This window comes from Hemitrygon akajei, chromosome 13, assembly GCF_048418815.1.
Source record: "Hemitrygon akajei chromosome 13, sHemAka1.3, whole genome shotgun sequence".
Taxonomy (NCBI): domain Eukaryota; kingdom Metazoa; phylum Chordata; class Chondrichthyes; order Myliobatiformes; family Dasyatidae; genus Hemitrygon; species Hemitrygon akajei.
In genome coordinates, this window is record NC_133136.1 from 13,219,842 (window position 1) to 13,239,811 (window position 19,970).

The window sequence follows — 19,970 nt, forward strand, 5'->3', positions numbered from 1 at the left end:
CCTGTATATAATTCAGAAATACTGTCCCATTTGATAACTGGTAATAAGATTCCTTTGCTGTGCTGTAATCATCTCTCTACTTTCCTGAACAATTATCTGCCCATTTATTATATATTTACACCATCCACTTCCAATTTTAACAAAACCTCTCACATATTTGAGTTTAGCCAACTGTGGAGGCCAAGTCGTCTGGGACATTAAAAGTGGAGGTTGATGGGTTCTTGATTAGTAAGGGTTTACGGGGAGTAGGCAGGAGAATGGGGTTTAGAGGGATAATAGCTCGAATGTTAAAAGGCATGAACAGATTAGATATGGCAAAATTATTTCCCATGGTAGGGGATTCTAGGACAAGAAGGTATGATGTCAGGATTGAAGGACATCCATTTGGAACTGCGATACAGAGAATTTGTTGCCACGAGTGGCTGTAGCGGCCTTGTCATTGGGTGTATTTAAGGCAGAGATAGATAGCCAGGGCATTAATGGGTATGGAGTGAAGGCAGGGGAGTGGGGATGACGAAGAATTGGATCAGCGCATGATTGAATGGCGGAGTAGACTCGAAGGGCCGAATGGCCTACTTCTGCTCCTATATCTTTTGGTCTTAAGTCGGCCATGATGGAGTATTGGAGCACACCCAATGGGTCGAGTGGCATAATTCTGCTACTTTGTAGAAACATAGAAAACCTACAGCACAATACAGGCCTTTCGGCCCACAAAGCTGTGCCGAGCATGTCCTTACCTTAGAAATTAGCTTATTACCCATAACCCTCTATTTTCTAAGCTCCAGGTACCTGTCCAGGAGTCTCTTAAAAGACCCTAACATATCCACCTCCACCACCATCGCCAGCAGCCCATTCCATGCACTCACCACTCTGCATAAAAAAAACTTACCACTGACATCCCCTCTGAACCTACTTCCAAACACCTTAAAACTGTGCCCTCTCATGATAGCCATTTCAGCCCTGGGAAAAAGCCTCTGACTATCCACACAATCAATGCCTCTTATCTTGTACACCTGTATCAGGTCACCTCTCATCCTCCGTCGCTCCTAGGAAAAAAAGGCCGAGTTCACTCAACCTATTCTCATAAGGCATGCTCCCCAATCCAGGCAACATCCTTGTAAATCTCCTCTGCACCTTTTGTATGGCTTCCACATCCTTCATGTAGTGAGGCGACCAGAACTGAGCTCAGTACTCCCAAGTGGGGTGTGACCAGGGTCCTATATAGCTGCAACGTTACCTCTTGGCTCCTAAACGTAATCCCACAATTGATGAAGGCCAATGCACCATGTGCTTTCTTAACCACAGAGTCAACTTGTGCAGCAGCTTTGAGTGTCCTATAGACTCAGACCCCAGGATCCCTCTGATCCTCCACACTGCCAAGAGTCTTACCATTAATACTATATTTTGCTATCATATTTGACCTACCAAAATGAACCACCTCACACTTATCTAGGTTGAACTTCTCAGCCCAGTTTTGCATCCTATCAATGTCCTGCTGTAACCGCTGACAGCCCTCCACACTATCCACAACACCTCCAACCTTTGTGTCATCAGCAAATTTAGTAACCCATCCCTCCACTTCTTCATCCAGGTCATTTATAAAAATTGTGAAGAGTTGGGGTCCCTACTCTTATGGCTTCATTATTCTTTAATTCTTACTCTTATTGCGTCTACTTCTAAACAAATCAGAGCAGACATTTCACCTTTACCAATATTGTTATACTATCAGCTTGATCATTTTAATCCATTCTAAATTAAATTTTGTGGTCAGTTCCTATGTCTGTCCAGTTCGAGAACAGATTTGTACTTTGGTGTAAAATAAAGATCTTCAGATAAAAAGAATGCTACCAGCAATCGGCCTATAGAGGTGTGGATGGAAGCAAACTCTCTTTGTTTTGTGACATCCAAAACCTGATGACGTTAATATATTCTTTATAAATTTATTTTCCCATTTTTTTAAACTAAGTCCTGTTCATTTTAACTTTGTAATATTTATGAAGCCCTGCTCTGAATTGTTGTCCTAATCTCTCAATTACGTCTTCCGGAACTTCAGCCCACCATTTACCCACATCAGTGGCACCCTCATATCTCTGCCCAATAACAGCTTCCTCTTCTGCCCCTTGCGTAATATTTTCCACCTGTGCAAGATTTTATTTTCCCTGGCACCAGAGAATCTGGGGCCGGTTGTCTGAACTGCAAGAGATACGTCCGCCCCTATTATCAACTGAATACCATATCATTACTCTTCTCTGGCCCTGTTATTGATTTCTAACCTTTCCAGATCTTTTAATCAATGGAATAAGTGCTCAACGTGTCTTTGTTGTGATAAACATCAACTCGATCTGATGAAAGGTCATTGAAAGGAAAATTCAGCTCTTCCTCTTGACCCAGATACCATCTAATCTGAGTAGTTCCAACCCATTCAATTTCAAAAGGGAAGAAGTTATAGGAGCCTCAAGATTCACACTACCAAGTTCAGGAACATTTATTACCCCTCAACCGTCAGGCTGTTGAACCAGAGGGGATAACTTCCCTGACCCTGACACTGAACTGTTTCCACAACCTATAGACTCACTTTCAAGAACTTTTCAACTCATGTTCTTGATATTGATTGATTATTTATTTATTTATTTATTATTATTGATCCCTTCTTTCTCATTCTTTTTGTATTTACATAGTATGATGATTTTTTTTCCACACATTGGTTGCCGTCTGTCCTGTTGGGTTTGGGGTTTCACTGATTCTATTGTGTTTCTTGTATTTACTTTGATTGCCCACAAGAAATGGACCTCAGGGTTGTGTGTGGTGACATGTATATACCTTGATAATAAATTTTGCTTTGAACTTTGAATGAAATACAAAAGGAGGGTTTTTGGATTATCATCCTTGAGCTGGTTCTTTGATCAAATTAATTAGTATTTCTCCTCTGTCCATAAGACATGAGAGAATAATTAGTCCATTAGGCCTATCAAGTCCACTTCACCATTCCATCATAGCTGATTTCTTTTCCCTCTCAACCCTATTCTCCTACCTTCACACCATAATCTTTGACACCCTCAGAATTTCCGCTTGACAAACTTCTGTAGAGTGTATTGACTGGGCACGTCACAGCTTGGGAGGGAAACACCAATGCCTTTTGAAAGGAAAATCTTACAAAAGGTAATGGATTCAGCCCAGTACCTCACAGGCAAGGCTCTCCCAACCATTGAGCACAAATATATGAAACTCTATAATAGGAAAGCAGCATCCATCATCAGAAATTCTCACCACCCAGGCTGTGCTCTTTTGTCATTATTGCCATCAGGTAGAAGGTACAAGAGCCTCAGGACTCATGCCATCAGGTTCAGAACAGTTACTACGCCTCAACCATAAGGCTCTTGTATAAAATGAGATAACTACCTTCACTCACTTGCCCATCCATTGAGAAGTTTCCACAACCTATGATCTCACTTTAAGGACTCTTTATCTTGTTATTTATTTATTGATATTTATTTATAATCGCTCTTCACAGTTTGTTATTTTCTGCACTCTTGTTGATCTTCATTGATCTTGTTATAGTTATTATTCTATAGACTTGCTGAGTATGCCCACGGGAAAATGAATCTCAGGGTTGTATGGGGTGACATATGTACTCTGATAAAACTGTACTTTGAACTTTAATCAAGAACCTATCAACCTCGGTTTTAAAACAAACTCCCTCTGCTTTACCCCACTGGTGTCCACTCATTTACCCTTCCTTGTAACCTTGTAATATTTCCCTTTCCAAGTATTAGTCCAATTAAGCTTTTGCTGTGTCTCTTCCACAACACTTGTTAGGCAATGTACTTGTGGTCACAGCAGCCTGCAATGTAAAACAAGTGAGCTGACTTTTAAAAGCTGAAGTGTAAAGGGTTGGGTATGCCATTCTAAGTGTGGTGTTCCCAGTTAGTTCAGTGCTTAAAATCTATTTTTGACTTGCTATCAAATACCCTTGATGCATTGTTCATGTTTGCCTGGTTGATAAATGTTGCCTGGAAACTTTACAAGTACTTAATAATCACCTCTTAATCCTTTTCCTATCACTCCTTTGCTCAAGGGCAAGAGTTCTTCGTGCAAGAAGAAATAGTTCTGCTTCTATCTTCAGTGTGCAAGACCCTCCCCCTTTCATTTTATTAGCATAAGGATTTATTGTAATAAATAAATAATTTTGTATGAACAAAAGAGATTCTGCATGTGTTGTAAATCCAGAGCTCCATTGGTTGGGGTTGACCATGGATAATTATCCAAGCAATCTATGTGGTATGCAAGTCAGGGCAGTATGTAGGTTCCCTGTTTCCATACAGCTGATGAATCCAAAAGAACTGCAGAGGCCGATACAGTTTGGCACCAGCGGCATTGCAGGAGTTGCCAGTCAGCTTTGAATTCTATGTAGGACTGCCTTAGCGACTCCAGCTCAGGATCTTTCTTTGGGGTTTGCTACTGAAGCCTTTCCCATGAGTGGGTATAGCGCAAGGCAGAAGAGGTTTGAGATCAGTTTTCCTTCTGGATGAGCTATCTACCATGGCTGACGAGCACCATCTGCCCTGAGTGACTGGTTTTAAGGTGCCAGTAACCCACTTCTCCTGGCAGCAGAAACAACTCTTCCAGGCTTAGTAGCTGAGCGGCAAGTGAAGGCCAGGAATTGGACTTGGTTGTCAGAGGTGATTTGAGATGCACACCATTGGGAGAATTTAATAGGTAGTAGGAGCTTATCCCCACTACCACCCCTGGCTGGATCAACCTTAAGGAACCAGAATTCTGATGAAGGGTCTTGGACCTAAAACATCAACTGTTTATTCCCCTCCATAGATGCTACCTGACCTGTTGAGTTCCTCCTGCAATTTGCATGTTTGCTCTGGATTTTGAGCACCTGCAGAATCTCTTGTGTTTATAAAAAAAATTATCATTCATCTGAATTTTTAAAACCAGAAGAAGATTGAAATACCATATAAAAACAGTAACAAACGGGTAACCTGGCAAAACCTCTCAGATCTGTATGACAGCAACATAAAACAAACAGAAAATTTGGCCCCGAGTCAAGTTGTGCATGGGACAGTTTAGTTTCTAGGAGTTTCTGTAACGAGGATCAAGACGGGAATGTTTGAGGAAGGAGTTACTTAATTTGTCTTGTTCATTGATACATGCTGGGGCCCAAGCATTGATCCCTGCCCTACTGCTGCCATCCTGATAAAGGTTAATTTATTGCTGATCCCTCACTGAAAGTATTGTCTCTCATTACGTCGTTGCCGATAAACCAGACTCTGAAAACTCTCACTCATTCCTCAGTCACATTTCAGTGTACTTGAGCACAAGGAGAACAGCTTGGCCCCTGTCACCCACACTGTTTTGAATTCAGAACAAAGGAATGCAATTTTAATACAGTATTAATGAGCAGTTACAGATATTGATCATTTGGTAAACTGTATACGTTTGAATTCCTTACTTGCAAGATCAATCCAATACAAATGCGAGTAAGTCTGCAGATGCTGGAAATCCAAAGCACCACACACAAAATTATGGAGGAACTCAGCGGGTCAGGCAGCATCCATGGAAATGAATGAACAGTCGACACTTTGACCGGTTACTCTTCTTCAGGACTCTGCTTTAAATATACCTAATGACTTGGCATCCACAGCCATCTGTGGCAATAAATTCCACAGATTCAACACCCCCTGAACACAGGATTTTCCCCTCATCTCTGTTCTAAATGGATGTCCCTTTTTTCTGACGTTGTGCCCTGTGGTCTTTGACCTCTGTAGGTAGCATCATTTTCACATCATCTAGGCCTTTCAGTATTTGAGTGAGATCGTCCTCCTTCTAAACTCCAGCAAGAACAGGCCAGGAGCCATCAAATGCTCCTCACACATTAACCCTTTCATTCCCAGGATTTCTCCTTAACCTCTTCCGGATCCTCTCTAATGCCAGCGCATCCTTTCTTGGATACTGTATTTATTATTCATATCAAGGAATATAAGAGCAAGGGGGATATGATAAAAATCTATAAAATGTTGGTTAGGCCACAGCCAAGGAATGGTATACACTCTTTGTGGCAACACTATGAGAAGGATTTGATTACACAGGAGAAAGTGCAGAGAAAGCTCATCAGGATGTTGCCTGGCACGGCGAGTTTCAGTTCTGAGGAGAAACTGGACTGGTTTCTTCCATCTGCTGAAGGTTGAACAGGGACCTGATAGAGGTGTACAAAATTATGAAAGGCGTATATTAGAGTAGAGAGCGAGGAACCTTTCTCCCCCACACAGAGAGCAAAGGTTTAGACCAAGAGGTTTAGATGAAGACTATTTCTCTCTCAGAGAATATTTGCAATCTGGAATGTGCTGACTATGTGTCTGAAGGAGAAATGTATTTTCAAAACATGCAAAAAATATGTAGCCAGGCATTTGAGTTACTAAAGCAGAGAAGGATACAGGCCAGGAATTGGTAAATGGGATTAGTACAGCTAATACACTGGATGTCCACATAGGGATGATGGGGTTAAGGGCCTGTTTCTGTGCTGCTCTCTTCGACTCTGTTTGTCAAATATTCAAGAGTTGCGTTTCTGCAGTGGTCCCAATGCTCTACTTGGGATTAATTTGATTGTGACTACACCCTCGAACTATCTCCTTGTTTACAGTGTAATTTCTTCTGGGAATACACATCCCCAATTCATTGAAAATGGTGTCACAGGTAGATAGGGCCTTGTTCTAATGTTCTCAATATTTATTTCCCATTTATTTATTATTGTGATTATTTCTTTATTTTTGTATTTACACAGTTTGTTGTATTTTCTACACTGGTTGAACGCCCCAGTTGGTATGGTCTTTCATTGATTCTATTATGTTTATTATTCTATTATGGATTTATTGAGTATGCCTGCAAGAAAATAAATCTCAGGGTTGTATATGGTGACATATATGTACTTTGATAATAAATTTACTTTGAACTTTGAAGAGAGGTTTTGGCACAATTATCTTCATAAATCAGAGTAGTGAGTTCCAGAGTAGGGATATTATGTTGAAGTTGGGCAAGGGACGTTGGTGAGACCTAATTCAGTGTACTGTATGTCAGTACTTTCCATTGAAGTTGGGTGAAACTAGAACTAGTGGTCATAAGTTAAGGGTGAAAATGAATATTTAAGGAATGAGCTGCCAGCAGAAGTGGCAACATTTAAGAGAAGGTTGGAGAAATACATGGATGGAAGGGGTATGGAGAGGTGAGCTCCAAGTGCAGCTTGATGGGACTAGGTAATTATAATGGTTTAACATGGACTGGATGGGCTGAAGGGCCTGTTTCTGTGCTGCTCTCTTCGACTCTGTTTGTCAAATATTCAAGAGTTGCGTTTCTGCAGTGGTCCCAATGCTCTACTTGGGATTAATTTGATTGTGACTACACCCTCAAACTATCTCCTTGTTTACAGTGTAATTTCTTCTGGGAATACACATCCCCAATTCATTGAAAATGGTGTCACAGGTAGATAGGGCCTTGTTCTAATGTTCTCAATATTTATTTCCCATTTATTTATTATTGTGATTATTTCTTTATTTTTGTATTTACACAGTTTGTTGTATTTTCTACACTGGTTGAACGCCCCAGTTGGTATGGTCTTTCATTGATTCTATTATGTTTATTATTCTATTATGGATTTATTGAGTATGCCTGCAAGAAAATAAATCTCAGGGTTGTATATGGTGACATATATGTACTTTGATAATAAATTTACTTTGAACTTTGAAGAGAGGTTTTGGCACAATTATCTTCATAAATCAGAGTAGTGAGTTCCAGAGTAGGGATATTATGTTGAAGTTGGGCAAGGGACGTTGGTGAGACCTAATTCAGTGTACTGTATGTCAGTACTTTCCATTGAAGTTGGGTGAAACTAGAACTAGTGGTCATAAGTTAAGGGTGAAAATGAATATTTAAGGAATGAGCTGCCAGCAGAAGTGGCAACATTTAAGAGAAGGTTGGAGAAATACATGGATGGAAGGGGTATGGAGGTGAGCTCCAAGTGCAGCTTGATGGGACTAGGTAATTATAATGGTTTAACATGGACTGGATGGGCTGAAGGGCCTGTTTCTGTGCTGCAGTGTTCTATGGTGATCATTGTTTCTAAGGTTTTTATTCCTGTAGCCAACCACACTCAAGTCCTTGGTCTTCAAAAAGCATTAATAACTCACTGCATTGCCAAATTACTGAAATGAATGAAGTTGCCTGACAGAAGCATAATCGACACAGTTTGATGTTGTTTCTTCAGAAACATTCAAAAGGTTGGGTACATAATTAAGGTTGTACGTACATTTTTAATGAATAGTGGCAGGATCCCAGATTCATGCCTAACTGAGTTAGAGCAACTTGCCTGAATTTGGCCCATATCCCTCTCAATCTTTCTTGTCAATGTACCTGCTCAAATATATTTTAAAAGTCATTATTGACCAGGTCATAATGAGAAGCTCATATCACCTACCCATGATTCTTTGCACTGAAAAAGTTGCCCCTGAGTTCCCTTTTACATCTTCCTCTCAGGATGGGAGCAGCTTCTTCCACTCTTCCGTCAGATTTCTGAACCGACCATGAACATGACCTTGCTGATTCTCGTTTGCTTTATCTATCTATCTAATTGTAATATAGTTATTTGCCTGCACTATACTGCTGCCACAAAACAACACATTTTGTGACTTATATCAGTGACAATAAACCTGATTTTGATTCTTAAATCTATATCCTGTAGTTTTAAACTCCATTACCCCAAGAAAAAGGCTGTGATCTTTCATCTTATCTCATCATCACCGTCATGTGCTGTGTCGTATGATGGGACCATCATGGTCTTTCCATGACTATGATTGTTCTTGGCACATTTTTTACACAAGTGGTTTGCCATTGCCTCCTCTTCTGAACAATGTCTTTGCAAGACTGGTGACCCCCTGCCATTATCAATACTGTTCAGAGATTTTCTGCCTGGCATCAATGGTCGCATAACCAGAACTTGTGACATGCACCAGCTGCTCATACAGCCATTCACCACCTGCTCCCGTGGCTTCACGTGACCCTGACTGGGGGGCTAAGCAGGTGCTACACCTTGCCCAAGGGTGACCTTCATTCTAATAGAGGGAAGGTGTGCCTTATGCCTCCTTTGATAAAGACATATCTCCACCATGCCACCTTACCTATGGCTCTCATAAAGTTACTTACCTCTATCAGGCCACCTCGTGGCTTCTTATGCTCCAGAGAAAAGACCCCATCTGTTCAACGGCTCCTTATAACTCAAGCCCTCTAGTCCTAATGAATTCCTTGTGGATTTTTTCTACACCCTTTCCATCTTAATCACATCCTTCTCATAGCGAGGCAACCAGAACTGCCCATGATTCTCACAGTGTGGTCTTCCAAGGCCCTGTAATGTCCTAACATGAAGTCACAATGGGTACTCCATGTCCTGACTGATGAAAAACAAAAAACATACAGTGAGCAGCAGTTCTCTGGGTGAAAATGCCTTGTTAATGACGGAGGTCAGAGGAGAATGGCCAATTTGGGTCAGGCTGACAGGAGGGTGACAGTAACTGAAGCAACCATGTGTTACAACTGTGGTGTGCAGAAGAGTACCTCTGAATGCTCAATGTGTTGAATCTTGAAGTAGATGGGCTTCAGCAGCAGAAGACCAAAGACATACAATCAGTGGCTATTTTATTAGGCACAGGAGATAACTAATGAAGTGGCCACTGAGTGTAGTAACAGTTGATCTCCCTCCCGTAGGGATTGACCTGCTAAAAAGAACACATAGCAAAGTATAAATGTGTCCATCAGGAAGTGCGCGTCTGCTCCCTCCAAGCATGCCTCAAACAGCGACAGACACATGTGGCTTGGCAAAAGCAGCATGGATGGAAAATTGGCTGAGTGACAGGAAAAATAATATTTGTGAAGATTGTTTTCTGGACTGGAGCGAAGTGTACGGTGAAGATCCCCAGGAGTTCCTCTGATATCTGTTGGCAGAGGAGAAGAAGTTGTTGCAAAAATGTTAGATGTGTATATTCATGTTCCTGAACCTCCTCTCTGACAGCAGTAATGAGATGAGGTCATGTCTGGGATGATGGTGGTTCTTAATGATGGATGTCACCTTTCTGAGGCTTTCTGAAGATGTCCTGAATGGTGGAGAAGCTAGTGCCCATGGTGGAGTTGATGCATAGGGCTGGGAAACCTGTTGGGCCTGGTTCTTGTCTCAGAAGACTTTTCAACTTATCTTCATAGAGGGATCAGAAGTGGAGAGAGTGAGCTGTTTCAAGTTCCTGGGTGTCAAGATCTCTGAGGACCTAACATGGTCCCAACATATAGTTGCAGTTATAAAGAAGGCAATACAGCAACTATACTTCATTAGGAGTTTGAAGAGATTTAGTATGTCAACAAATACACTCAAAAACTTCTATAGTACTGTGGAGAGCATTCTGACAGTTAGTATCACTGTCTGGTATGGGAATTACTGTAAGAAGCTGCAGTGGGTTGTAAATTTCCATGTTGGGTACTAGCCTACAAAGTACCCAGGAGATCTTGAAGGAGCGTTGTCTCCGAGAAGTGTATCTCACCGGTCCATTATTAATGATCTCCAGCACCCAGGACCTGCCCTTTTCTCACTGTTACCATCAGGTAGGAGGTATAGAAACCTGAAGGCACACACTCAGCAATTCAGGAACAGCTTCTTCCCCTCTGCCATCCAATTCCTAAATGGATATTGAATTCTTGAACTCCACCTCACTTTTTAATATATATTATTTCTGTTTTTGCATGATTTTAATCTATTAAATATACGTATACTATTATTTATTTATTTATTATTATCTTTTTTTTTCTTTCTGCTAGGTTATGTATTGCATTGAACGGCTGCTGCTAAGTTAACAAATTTCACGATATGTGTCGGTGATAATAAACCTGAGTCTGAATTCTGAATTAATGCAGCAAATTTGGTGGAAGGAATGAATACACTGAGCTAAAGAATGAGGTGTCATAGAACCATAGAACACTGCAGCACAGTACAGTACAGGCCCTTCAGCTCTCCATGTTGTGCCGACCCATATAATCCTTAAAAAAAAAGTACTAAACCCACACTACCCCATAACCCTCCATTTTTCTTTCATCCCTGTGCCTGTCCAAGAGGCTCTTAAATACCCCTAATGTTTTATCCTCCACCTCCATCCCTGGCAAGTCATTCCAGGCACTCACAATCCTCTGTGTAAAAAAACTTACCCCGATGTCTCCCCTAAACTTCTTCCCTTAATTTTGTACATATGCCCTCTGGTGTTTGCTATTGGTGCCCTGGGAAACAGGTACTGACTATCCACCCTATCTATGCCTCTCATAATCTTGTAGACCTCTATCAAGTCCCCTCTCATTCTTCTACGCTCCAAAGAGAAAAGTCCCAGCTCTGCTAACCTTGCTTCATATGACTTGTTCTCCAAACCAGGTAACATCCTGGTAAATCTCCTATGCACCCTCTCCATAGCTTCCACATCCTTCCTATAATGAGGTGAACAGAATTGAACACAATACTCTAAGTGTGGTCTCACCAGAGATTTGTAGAGTTGCAACATGGCCTCTCTACTCTTGAACTCAATCCCCCTGTTAATGAAGCCTAGCAACCCATAGGCTTTCTTAACTACCCTATCAACCTGTGCAGCGACCTTGAGGGATGTATGGATTTGAACCCCAAGGTCCCTTTGTTCATCCACACTCTTAAATAACTGACCATTAATCCTGTAACTCAGTCTTACGGTTTGTCCTTCCAAAATGCATCACCTCACACTTATCTGGATTGAACTCCATCTGCCATTTTTCTGCCCAACTCTGCAGCCTGTCTATATCCGCTTGTAACCTTTGACAACCTACAGCTCCATCCACAACTCCTCCAATCTTTGTGTCATCTGCAAACTTACTCACCCATCCTTCCGCCTCTACATCCAGGTCATTTATAAAAATCACAAATAGCAGGGGTCCCAGGACAGATCCCTGTGGCACTCCACTAGTCACCGACCTCCTGGCAGAATACTTCCCTTCCACAGCTACCCTCTGCTTTCTTCCTTTAAGCCAATTTTTTATCCAAACAGCCAAGGTTCCACTTATCCCATGCCTCATGACTTTCTGGATGAGTCTCTCATGAGGGACCTTGTCAAATGCTTTGCTAAAGTCCATGTAGACCACATCCACTGCCCTACCCTCATCAATTTTTTTTGTTACCTCTTCAAAAAACTCATGTGAGGCACGATCTTCCCTTCACAAAGCAATCAAGGATATATTCTGATGTTCTTGTCTCTTTTCATATTGCAGTTGGACTGTTATAAGGCAGTGCTATGTGGAGCATAGACAGACAGTATCATTTTCCCAGTGTGGAAACATCTAATATTCCAGGGTATGTAATTTACATGATAGGAGGAATGTTCAAAGGAGATGCATGGGGCAAGATTTTTTTTATTTTTTTACTCAGAGAATGATGGGTACCTGAAATGTGCTGCCAGGAAATGGTGGCAGGAAGATGTGATAGAGGCATTTAAGAGGCTCTGAGATAGCTTGCCAATTATGCAAAGAATGGAAAAGATTATTTGCTGCAGTCTACAGTCACTACGAGTACAGTATGTGTCCAGGATAAAGGAGTGGGCAGGAAATATCACTGTAGACACCACCCACCCTGCAAATGATCTTTTCCAGCAGTTGCCTTCTGAAAAGTACCAAAGGACTATTTAAACGAAAACTTCACACCATCTTAAAAGCTTCCTCCCCCAGGATGATCGACCACCCACCTCACTCTATTACCCCCCCCATCACTGCACTGCAAACACTTCAAACCATTTTTTAATGCTGTTTACATCATAAATAAATGCTGGTATCTATATATTTGAAAGAATTTTTATTCTATATTTGTACTTTATCCCCTAACTTTCCTTATTATATAATTATTTATTCTTTATAATTGCGAACGTTGTTGTTTTTTGTTGCGTGTCGCGCCAGCACGCCACAACGAATTCCTAGAGGTGTACACACGGTGTGATGGAGGAGCTCAGCAGATCAGGCAGCATCAATGGATGGGAATAAACAGCTGATATTTTGGACTGAGACCCCTCATCAGGACTAGAAAGGAAGGGGTGATAAGTCCTATTACATATAAATGGTAAGGATCAATGATCAACTTAACGTCCCATATATGTAAATATATGTGGTGAATAAAGTTGAAGCCTTGATCCTTGATATGGACAGAAGGGATTGATTTAAGTAAGTGTCACTAGCTTAATTGCTTTAGTACAATATTGTGAACTGAAGGGCCTGCTCCCGTGTTCACCATACTACATTGACTTCGTTGTTCTGTGGCCTTTTAGTGGCTGACCCAGTTGAGTGCAGTATGTTGGCGACAGAGAACTTCATATCAGAACCTGTGGAGGGAGAAGTAGATCGATTTCTCTGGACCAAGAGAAAATCTGCAGGTGCTAGAAGTCCGAGCAACACACACAAAATGCTGGAGGAGCTCAGCAGGCCAGGCAGCATCTTTGGGGAAAAAAAGCACAGTCGACTTGTCTGTTGTCTCCAGTCCTGCTGAAGGGTCTCAGCCCGAAACGTTAACTTGTGATTTTTTTTCCCATTGATGCTGCCTGGCCTGCTGAGTTCCTCCAGCATTTTGTGCTTGCTGCTTGTTTTCTCTGGCCTAGCTTCACTTTAGAATAGTCCCTATGCACTCACAGGATGTGTGTTGTATCAGGGATATGTTTCAAATGACATTATCTTTCTACGTTAAGTTATTATTTCTATGTCAAGCATGTGGTTGTCAAGATTAGAAAGTTGGGGTAAAGTTTTAAAATTTAAAAAACTAGTATTTTTATTGAGAGGTTAGAATTATACACTCAATGACCATAGGTGGTTCTGTGTACCTCCTATACCTAATAAAGTGGCCACTGAGTGTGTGTTTGTGCTCTTCTGCTGCTGTATCCCACCCACCTCAGGGTTCAACATCTTGTGCATGTAGGGATGCTCTTTTCCACACCATAGTTGTAATGCCTGGTGATTTGAACTACGGTCTCCTCCTTGTCCATTTGAACCAGTGTGGCCATTCTCTTCTGACCTCTCTCATTAACAAGGCATTTTCATCCACAGAACTGATGCTCACAAGATGTTTTTTTTTTGTTTTGCACACCCGTTAGATGCCTTGCTTAATGGTATTGGTCCATGGCATAAAAATTGGGAACCCCTGCTCTGGAGACAGTTGTGCATGAAAATTCCAGAAGGTCAGCAGTTTCTGAGATACCCAAACCAATCTGTCTGGTATCAGCAATTATTCCACAGTCACAGTCACTTAGATCACATTTCTTGTTAGGTCTGACAACATCTGAACTTCTTGACCACATCTGCTTCCTTATGCACCGAATTGCTGCCACATGATTGGCTGATTGGTTAGTTGCATTAAAGAGCAAGTGTACCTAATGAAGTGGCCACTGAGTGTGTAAGTGCATGCACTTGACAGAGACCACTAGCTTTTCAAAAACAGGAAAATAACTTGGGATTCCATTCCTCTCCCACTCAAACTGATTTTAACTGAATTCAGTTTTAGCTATAACATTCCATTGTTTAGAGATGACACAGGAACAGAAGAGGTCTTCTTGACTTGGACTTCCCACGTAGAATTGCCATGCACATTCGCTCCAAGCTTTGTGCTTAATCTCTCTGCATTCAGGTACAGTCATTGTACATTTTCTGTATTCTTCGATGCTCCTGTTTCTAAAACGCCTCTGAAAGGGTTAACTTTCAATCATGTTGATTTGCATATTATTGTAATATTCAAGATTTGCATTCCCATCTGATATAACCCAGCGTTAGTGTTTCAAGCAGACTCTAACCTTGAGACAATTATTGGTATCCCTGAAGCCAAGGATCACTTCTGGATGCCTAAAGTGTAGTTGGCGTCTGACACTGGCATCATTTGCGTTTTGTGGACGTAGTGCCTGGTGTCAATAAACGATAGCAAAATGTCGACTAAAGTGGAGCGATTGAATCCAGGTACTGTTCCAAAAAGAAGAGAATCGATACCGGTGAGTCTGCAGCACAGGGGGAAAAAGCTGTTGAACAAAAAGCTGTCTTCTTTCTTGGACGAGCCTGGTTATTTTACATAAAAACCTCCGTCTTGGCTTTTTGCAGCTCATAGTGTTGTCATCATTGTTAAAAATGCTTTTTTTTATAATTGTAGGTGAGGATAAGGTGGGGGTGAACCTTCCTGAGGTTCTTGTACATGTTCTCAACAAACTTGTTTTAAAATTAGAGTGGAAAGGAATCTCGTACAAGCTAGTTGTTGTTTTCTGTGGCTGGAGCTTTACATTTTTTCAGGATGACACAATGCTTTGAAATCCTGTGCCACCTTGACCAAAGCAAACTTTTGTTATGAGCCACTGGCCGTAAACTTTCAAACAGTTGAAAGTCACAAAGCTGTTTGAGTTTAACTTTTAGTGGTTTTATCAAGGATCAGCTTTATTTGCCATTTACATTTGCATGTATTAGGACACTGCTGCAGTGTGACGATGCGGCATTCAATAAGAAGGACAAAATTCAACAATAATACAAAATAAGGAAATAGATTAAAATACCATTAGAAGTACAAGTATGAGATAGAATGATAGAATGCATAAATACCAGCATGTATTTACAATGAAAACTATATTATAAAATGTGGTTTTGAATGTTTACAGTGCAGTGACTGAGGCAATAGATGGAGGGGTTGGGGTCGGTGCTAACTAAAATGGTTGATTGGACTATGGGGCCTTGGGGAAGAAACTTTCAAGATGGCGTGAAACACTTGTTTTAATAACCAGCATGTAGTTACAATGAAAGCAGCATTATAAAAAGTGGTTTAAAGTGTTCATGCTACAGTGCAGTGAGTGAGGCGGTATATAGAGGGGGTAGGGTGCTAACTAGAATGGTTGATCAGATTAACTGCCTGAGGTTAGAAACTTTTACGATCGGGTGAAGTCTTTGTTTTTTTAATAGTCCTATTGCGCTTTCCAGAAGGGAGCTTTTGGAAAAGGCATTTTGCTAGATGGGTAGTGTCCACAATGATTTTTCCTGATCTTTATATTTTATTGACTTCATTATTTTTCACTTAATGATACATAGAAATAAACATCTAATAGGTTTGCCCATCTCTTTTTGCATTTGTTGATCATCAATGTCTGATTAAACATAATCCCCAACATCATCATCACGTGCTGTGTTGTATGTCGTAGGCTATCATGGTCTTATGTCCATGATTACTCTTGCCAATTTTTTCTACCAAAGTGGTTTGCTATTCCCTTCTTCTGGGCAGTGACTTCACAAGTCGGACGACCCCAGCCGTTATCAATACACTTCAGAGATTGTCTGCCTGGTGTCAGTGGTCACATAACCAGGACCTGTGATATGCACCAATTGCTCATATGACCATCCACCACCTGCTCCTAAGACTTCACGTGACTCTAATTGGGTGGGGGGGCAAGGAGGGGTGGTCTAAGCCAGTGCTACACCTCGCCCAAGGATGACCTGCAGACTAGTGGAGGGAAGGAGCGCCTTACACCTCCTTTGATAGAGATGTATCTGCACCCCGGCACCTGCATAATCTCTAACATAAGTTTAAACAGAAACGCTTTACAAGTAGGGTTATTGGACCTTGTCACAGCACCTCAGTTTAGACAGTTGCTTTACATATTACAATCACTAAGTTCTCCAAGGATATTTTTTATTGTGATTCTTGGGCAATCCATTGTCACTCATAGATGTTGCTTGCTGTCAACAGTATTTAGTTGAGGTTATTAACTTACTTACTGCCTGTTTGCCGCTGGTGCTCAGGGCAGCAGTGAAGGTCCTCCATCTCTCTCTGTCCTTGGCCATATTCTCAGCTGTGCCCCCGGTGTGGTTTGGGGGCCTCACTTCTGCCTCCGTGGTACAGCGCCAAGTTGTCTTTGGTCTCCTGAGTCCAATGAAGTGGTATCTTGATCATGGCATTGGTCTCTCTTCTCATTAATTGCCCAATCCAACTCCGACGTTCCCTCATGATGATTGTGGCCATGCGCCCTTGCTGTCACTGAAGGAGCAGGCATGGTTGGGGATCTTTTGTTTTGAGATTACATATGAGCTTTATTTGTCGTACGCACATCAAAACATCAGAACATACATGAAATGTGCCATTTTTCAACAACCAGCACAATCTGAGGATGTGCTGTGGGCAGCCTGCCGAAGTCTCCATGCTTTCACTGCCAACATAATATGCCCACAACTTGTCCCACAACGTACGCCTTTGGAATGTGGAAGGAAACTGGAGGACCTGATGGAAACCCACATAGTCACGGGGAAAATGTATGAACTTCTAATAGACGGTGGCAGAACTGAATGTGGGTCACTGGCGCTGTAATAGTGAAACACTAACTGTTACACTACCATGCTGAATTTAATTCTGACAAGTGAGTCGCGATGTATTTTGGAAGGACAAACCAGAGGCCGAAGTCTGCAGTAACTGGTAGATCCCTAAGAAATGTTGATGAACAACTGGACCACTGTGGCTCCTGAAAGCTGTAGCATGGGTCAATCATGTGGTGAAGAGGACATGTGGAATAATTGCCGTGGCACAGAATGTAAGAGTTGAGATACCACCTTACAACTCGGTGCCCATGTGACCTAGCCAGTGCTTTCATTGTGTGTATTTCTGGTCACCATGCTGTAGGAAGGCTTTGGTTGTATTGGAGAGGTTGCAGTTTAGTTTCACCAAGACTTCACAACCAGAATCAGGTTTAATAGCACCAGCATATGTTGTGAAACGTTGTTTTTGTGGCAGCAGTACAATACAATATGTAATATAAATTACAGTATTTAGATATATATCAAATAGTTAGGTTAAATAATTAGTGCAGAAAAGTAGTGAGGCGGTATTTGTGAGGTTCAATGTCCATTCAGAAATCAGGTGGAAGAGGGGAAGAAGCTCTCCCTGAATCATTGAGTGTGTGTCTCCAGGCTCCTGTACCTCCTCCCTGATGGAAGCAATGAGACTAGGGCATGTCCTTGGTGATGGGGGTCCTTAATGATGGATATTGCCTTTTTGAGGCATCACTTTTTGAAGATGATCTGGATGCTAGTGCCCATGATGGAACTGACTGAGTATACAATTTTCTGCAGTTTTTTCTGATCCATTACAGTTGTCCCTCCACACCAGACAGTGCTGTAGCCAGTTAGAATGCTCTCCATGGTATCTGTAGAAATTTGCGAGTGTCTTTGGTGACATATGAAATCTCCTCAAACTCCTATTGAAATATAGCTGAGATTGGTGCATCTCAACTGAATATGCTGGGTCAGGAATGTGCCTTGTAGTAAATGTAATATATAATGATGCTTTATATGGCTTTGAGACTAACAGCCTTATTATGTCTCACAATTTAAGATCTGAGGTAGTGGGGCCAGCTGCCACATCAGAAATGCAATAATTTTCAGCCAATATAATCAACTTAAAGATAAAGGAGATTAGATTATTTGTCACACATAAGTTTAAGCATACAGTGAAATGTGTCATTTGCATCAGCGACCAACACAGTTCGAATATGTGCTGGGGGGTGCTTGCATGCTTTTGGTGTCAGCCCTAGAATGCCCACGCTTTCTAACCCTAAGCCATACATATTTGGAATGTGGGAAGAAACCAGAGCACCTAAAGGAAACCCTCGTGGTCACAGAGAGAACGTACAAACTCCAATAAGACAGTGGTGGGAACTGAATCCTATTTGATGCTGCTGTATTAGCCACTACCGTGCCACTCAATGTCAAAATGTAAGGCATTTTGATGTATGTGTGCAAGAATAGGTTGAAAAAATTTGTCTTGGTCTTATAATTCAATGGTATCCTTGGAATTCTGTCTTCAAAGAGCTGATGAGGTTACTGATTATCTAAAGATCAAAAGGTCAAGATTAAAGTGGACTTCTATGTTGTTATATTAGGGGCTGATAAGTATGAGGAATGCAGTTGATTGGACAAGGTATTTGTCAAGAATCAACAGCACTGGTGCACTTAGAGCAACAAATATAGCTTGTACCCACTTGTTAATCAGAGAGGAAAACAACATTCCTGGGGTATGGGACAAAATAACTGAGGTACACTTTTCAGGAAAGTTTTCTACACATCAGGAGCTGATTTCTTTTGCCATGATTCTGTGGGGGGACTGTTGTATCAAGGAAAGAGATGATCTCAGTGTGGATACTACTTGAGAATTGGTAAGATCATGTTTTGATTGAAGCACATATTTGCCCCTGAATTGTTATTTCAAATTTTATGATGTTATTTAAATGTGAAGTGTTCTTAAAAAAACACTCAAATGCACCTTTCACCTGTTTCAATGCTAAGTTTGAAAAGTACGAAGAAACAAGCCAGCCTGATATGTTAGTTGCTTTTTTTTGTAATAAGACCAGAAGACATAGGAGCAGAATTAGGCCATTTGGCTGAGGTAAGTCTTAAGAGTCACACGCTGAGGTTAGTCTTTGGAGATGCAAGCTTATACGCTATAACTTGCTGTGTTATTGTCAGTGAGTCACCATACAAATATTACTTACCTACTAATCCAAAGCCTATAGAATCTCTTTCAAAGACTCTACAAGTCATAATCTCAAAATTATTAACTTATTCTTCTTTGTATTGGCACAATTAGTTGTCTTTTGCACATTGGTTGTTTGTCTTTGTTGTGTACTGTTCTTCATTAATTCAGTTGGGTTTCTTTGTGCTCTGAATGCTTGCAAGAAAGTGAATCTCAGGGTAGTGTATAGTGATTAATGTATTCTTTGATAATAAATTTACTTTGCATCGCTATCTGGTATAGCGGGGTGGGGGGGAGGGGCAACTGCACACAATCAAAGTAAGCTGCAGAGATTTGTAAAATTAGTCAGCTCCATCATGGGTACTAGCCTCCAAGGTATCCAGAACATCTTAAAAGTGCGGTGCCT

General features: G+C 41.3%; 1 protein-coding gene across 17 annotated transcripts in view; it reads left to right on the forward strand.

Annotated features, from left to right (window-relative positions):
• nedd4l (NEDD4 like E3 ubiquitin protein ligase) overlaps positions 1–19,970 on the forward strand; it is a 418,746-nt gene that overhangs the window by 194,333 nt on the left and 204,443 nt on the right. The window contains exon 1 of one of the 17 annotated variants that reach the window (XM_073064159.1): positions 14,855–15,062. The exons of 14 other annotated variants lie outside the window; for them this stretch is intronic. In XM_073064159.1, the coding sequence (XP_072920260.1) occupies positions 15,000–15,062 (63 nt within the window). In that variant the 5' untranslated portion in view covers positions 14,855–14,999. Of the gene's footprint in view, positions 1–14,854; positions 15,063–19,092; positions 19,248–19,970 lie in introns of those variants that run through there. 2 more of the 17 variants (XM_073064161.1, XM_073064160.1) reach the window with 2 other exon arrangements.